This window comes from Chenopodium quinoa, unplaced genomic scaffold (genome assembly GCF_001683475.1).
Source record: "Chenopodium quinoa cultivar QQ74 unplaced genomic scaffold, ASM168347v1, whole genome shotgun sequence".
NCBI classification, from domain to species: domain Eukaryota; kingdom Viridiplantae; phylum Streptophyta; class Magnoliopsida; order Caryophyllales; family Amaranthaceae; genus Chenopodium; species Chenopodium quinoa.
In genome coordinates this window covers 2,617,516-2,622,904 of record NW_018744991.1, presented here as the reverse complement: position 1 = coordinate 2,622,904, position 5,389 = coordinate 2,617,516, and the positions used below count along the sequence as shown (strand labels likewise).

General features: G+C 29.0%; 1 protein-coding gene across 3 annotated transcripts; it reads right to left on the bottom strand.

Annotated features, from left to right (window-relative positions):
• LOC110706947 (putative pre-mRNA-splicing factor ATP-dependent RNA helicase DHX16) lies at positions 1-5,362 on the bottom strand. Of its 3 annotated transcripts, none has more exons than XM_021884952.1 (8): positions 5,109-5,362; positions 4,826-4,886; positions 4,146-4,343; positions 3,013-3,078; positions 2,400-2,742; positions 2,053-2,279; positions 1,271-1,484; positions 1-998 (listed from the first exon to the last, which is right to left on the bottom strand). In XM_021884952.1, exons 4-8 carry the CDS (start codon positions 3,072-3,074, stop codon positions 645-647), a joined length of 1,200 nt encoding a protein of 399 aa, XP_021740644.1. In that variant the 5' UTR covers positions 3,075-3,078; positions 4,146-4,343; positions 4,826-4,886; positions 5,109-5,362; the 3' UTR covers positions 1-644. The 3 variants fall into 3 exon arrangements, with proteins under 3 accessions (XP_021740644.1, XP_021740645.1, XP_021740643.1); XM_021884953.1 differs by having other exon boundaries at positions 4,180-4,343; XM_021884951.1 differs by lacking the exon at positions 4,146-4,343.
• Positions 5,363-5,389: the final 27 nt, after the last annotated feature.

Genomic DNA, 5,389 nt, shown 5'->3' with positions numbered 1-5,389 from the left:
AACATAGACATTAAACTTAGAACATAATCATAATTACTTTAGAACATAATCAGATTAATATTAGAACATAGACATCTAACTTATAACATAATCAGAATTGCTTTAGAACATAATCAAGTAATTTAGAACATAATCAGATTAACTTTAGAACATAGACATTAAACTTAGAACATAATCATAATTACTTTAGAACATAATCAGATTAACTTTAGACCATAGACATCTAACTCATAACATAATCAGAATTACTTTAGAACATAATCAAGTAATTTAGAACATAATCAGATTAACTTTAGAACATAGACATTAAACTTAGAACATAGTCATAATTACTTTAGAACATAATCAGATTTACTTTAGAACATAGACATTTAACTTAGAACATAATCAGAATTACTTTAGAACATAATCAGAATATGGAGATGTAATTAGAACCTAATCAATCATATGTCTTGACACGTACATTACCCTTCTCTAGCCCCGAATTTCATTGTTTTTGACATTGTCCTTCATAGGTTTCCATGTGCTTCAACAAAAATACTCCACAATCATGTTTGTTTGCATTGCTCTTCCATTTCATCTCAATGTTTCTTGTTTCGAAAGTGGACAAAACGACACTCTTGTTATCAATTTCTTCATAAAATTCACCAAATGCCTTCAACTACAAAATATATATAAATTAACCTTGAAGAAGATAGGAGGGGCAGTAGGCAGAGTAGAAAAGGTAAAGGACCTGTAAAGTAAGAATTTCCCTTCTTCCATACACTTACAGAATCTTTCAAGTGCTCAATCACAAATGTGCACCAATCCAATTCAGCAATTTTCTTTACATCCATACAACTATACAAGAATTTAATGTATAGTTGTGGGTTGTTTGTTGATCGAATGCAACAATTGACAACACATACCACAAAGTTCCAAAGAAATTCATCAGAAACTGATTTTTCCTTCTTCAATTCTTGAATTCTGTCAATCAATCTCTTGTTGGTTGGACTTCCCTTTTAGAGGTAAAAAAAAACATATAAATTAAAACCTATGGAGATAATAGATCTATTTTAAAGCAGAAAACACTTTAGAACATAAGCAAAGCACTTTAGAACATACAATTTATAACATAACCATCTTATACCAATATAATATCATAAAAATAGCTAAATATAATTTTGAACATTACAAGTCAAATAACTACATAAATGATCTACGTTTTAGAACATAAAATTCATACTTTAGAACATAAAATTTAAAACATAACCACATTATATCATCATACTTTTTTGAGGCCAAACTTGCTTCTCCAAGCTTTTAGAAACTTGCTCCATTTCAGATTTGACTCATCATTTGGTTGCTCAATCCTTTTGCCTCCCAATGGCAACCCATAAGCCAAATGAACATCAATTGCCTCCAAAAATATTTCTTGTTTTCTCTTTGGTAACATCAAACAACATCTCTCCGTGTCAAAATTCATAACCAAGTTTTCTGTCAACCTAGAATTATAATGAAAAATGTAAGATTTAAAGCACAATACAGCTATATTTAGAATATAATAGTCAATCTTTAGAACATAGAAGATTAAAACATTTAGTATAATATTTAAACTTTTGAACATAATTTAGAACATTATATAATAAAAAAAAAGTCTATTTTAGAACATAATAAACATACATTAGAACATAACAAAAAATTAATTTAGAACATTAGTGTATAGCAATTCAAACATGAGAGATCATAATTTTAGAATACAAGAAGTAACTTTAAAACATAAGTAATTTACAACATAATCTATTATTTAGAACATATGCACATAATTTAGAACATAATCATACAATTTAGAACATATGCACATAATTTAGAACATAGCTAATTTCGAACATAATCATATTATTTAGAACATATGCACAAAATTTAGAGCATAACTAATTTAGAACATAATCTTATAATTTAGAACATTAGTGTATAGCAATTCAAACATGACAAATCATAATTTTGAACATAACATTGATAATACTTATGATTTTAGAATATGATTTTAGAACATAACATTCTACTACTTACGTAGAATTAATATGGATTGGTAAATCCAATTCCAAAAAGCCTCCAAAACCAATGTTCCGAATAGCTTGCTTTTGTTTTTCCGAAAGATTTATCAACACATCCTTCATGAATTGAGTAGGAGGTACTCTTTGATAAGGTTGCCTCTTAACTAGTTTATCTTGCTCATTAGCTTCTACTACTTGGACATCCTCACCATCTTCTTCTTTTTCAATCTTTCTTTTCTTCTTCTTCACATCCTCACCATGAATAGATAAACATAATTAGAACATAGATAAGCAAAATTAGAACATAAGCGTGCACTTTAGAACATAAAAATAAAGATTGTAAAGATTAAAGAGTATTATTACCTGAGTTTGATTTTTTTTATTGATTTTTTGTTCCTCCTCACTATCATCTTCCATCTCCTCTTTTTCATCTTTCTCTTTCATCTTTACATCACCCTTATTATCATCCTCACCATCATCTTCACTATCATTATTCTCGTCATCATCCTCAACATTATTACCCTCTTCTTCTTTTTGATCTTTTCCTTCTTCTTGATCTTTTTCTCTTCCTTCCTTTTTTTGCAATTTTCGAGGTGGTTGAAGCCTTGTTGGAAGTTTTCTATGTCTTATAGCAACACTTTTACTTTCAATATGCTTCTCAAATTCCGATCTATCAATTACTTCCGCTTCAACGTTTTCAACTTTCCTTTAAAAACAATCAAAAATAATTAGAATACAACTAACATTAAATAGAGTGCAAATATAAAGGGATAAGATGAACATAAACTATAATGGATACATATTAGAACATAATACAAATCTTCAGAACATAATGGAAAACTTTAGAACATAATGGAAAACTTTAGAACATAATACAAATCTTTAGAACTTAAGGGAAAACTTTAGAACATATTGGAAAACTTTAGAACAAAATTTAAAACATAATAGGTAAAGTTTAGAACATTAGTTTAGTTACCTTTTTCTTACATAAGTAATTTCTTCTTCTTGTATATTAATTTCTTCATTTTGGCCTTGCATTTTACTGCAACATTAAGAAATCAAAAACATTAGTAACATTCCAACATTATTATTATATTTTTGAACATAGGAATAATTTAGAATATGCTGAAAAATAGTTTAGAACATGCTTAAAAAGAGTTTAGAACATGCTAGAGAGTGAAAAACCCAAAATAGAACATAATCATATGGTTTGATTGAGTTTAAAAGACAAATGAAACAGAAACATGATAAGGTTTGATTGAGTTTATTTTCAGCCCATGTTCTAAATTATTTCAACCTATGTTCTAATTTTTTCCTATGTTCTAATTTTTTTCCGAATGCTTTAAATTTTATCCTATGTTATAAATTTTTTCTACCTATTTTCTAATTTTTTTTTTCCGTACGTTCTAAATTTTTTCTATCTATGTTCTAAATTACTTTACTAGTCTATGTTCTAAACCTTATCTTATGTTCTAAACTTTTTCACCTTATGTTCTAAATTTTTTCACCCTATGTTCTAAATTAAAATTTCGTGTAGGACTCACTTTTAGGCATTGTATATATCAATTAAAGTGTTTAGAAATTTAGAGAAGTGTAGCTCACTATTGGAATCTAGCTAGAGTATGTTAACTTTGTTATTAACTAAACTTAGCAAATTAAAAACCAAAGAAAAGAATAGAATTATATCTAGCTTATGTAACGTAAAAAGACTTAACACCAAAGAAAGGAATTGGAATCAATTCCATCCCATTCCAAATAGCTTAATTAAGCTATCACTTCAAAAATACTTCGTAATTCTAAAAACAATCAAGAAGAACCAACCCTTAATTCGAATCAATTACTCGATATATGATTCATCTTAATTCATGAAACCTTTATCTACACTCATTGATACAGCCTACTAACATATACAAGTACTTCAATTAATTATATATAGACCACCTTCTTTTTTTCATATCATCTAATACAAAATGGCTATCTATATGCCTATATATGCATGATCAAAGTACAAGATACTAGGGAATTTCCAATCTGAACCTAGATGAACCATAATAAAACAAAATTAATGACCCAAAACAAATGCTATTTATTTGTACATATGAAAAATACCTAAAATTATTATATGATAATCCCTTACTATTACCATATTGCTAGATCCTCCTAACTATGGGGAGACACAAAGTCGTGAACCCATAGCCTATTTCAAAACTCTGCCTTGTGTCCTTCGGCCAGTCATTCCATCAGAGCTTGCATCTAGAAAATCAAACCCCGGCTCGAAAGCAGCAAAGCTAGCTAGCTTACTTATTGCTAGTAACAAAAAAAAAAATAAAAAAAATAAAAAAGGGTACAATTATGATGAAGCTAAGGAAACTCTAAATAAATCATAATACAATACTAAAAGCTTAGTTCAAATTCTCATTAAGCAGAAACAAAACATTAAGCATTACATGAACATGAACACACCAATCCAACGGGTAGTTTTGTCCTGAATTCCAATATTCACCCAATTTCACTATCATTCCAGACAGAAATTGAAAACCAGATAAAAACAACCACCACACTTAACTCCAAAATTCCAGCACCAACCAAGCAACAACATAGAACAAAAGACACCATCCAGACAAAGACACAGCAAGCTTTGCCAGATCACAGCACCAACAAAGAATCAACAACAATTTAAAAAATGGCTCAAAAATCGCCCAACAAAACCACACACAAATCGCACAAAAAATGGTAAAATGACGAAAAAAAAATGAAACAATAATAATCAAGAGTAACACTGAAATTACCTAATATTTCCAGCCTTAAAATCGCTGTAGTTTGAACTCTTAAATCGCCGAATTTTGAACCCTAAATTGCCGAAAATAAATGAAAATCAAATCAGAAAAATGCAAAATCGACTTGTCTCATGCGGAATTCATGAATCAAATCTTAAAATCGCATAAATCACATCGCAAAAATCAAATCATAAAAATCGCAAAAAAATAAAATCGCAAAAACAAAATCGAAAAATCTACTTGAATATCATGCGTTTTTCATGAAAATTTGAACAAAATTGAAAAAAGAAAGTACCCAATTTGAGCAATTTAGGTTGTTTGTGTAAAATTTGAACAAAAAATTGCACGAATTTGTGTTCGAATTTGGGATTTGAGGAGAGAGAAAGACAACAGGTTTTGAAAGTTTGAGGAGAGAGAAAATTTTGGACGGTGGGTTAGGTGTTTGAGGAAGGATACTTGTTTTAATCTTAACCGTCCAAAATTACTTAATCCTACGGTTGAGATTGGTTCTTATATAACTAGGGTTCTTATATAAGGAGGGGTTCTTACCGGATCCCTCCCCTATATATATATATA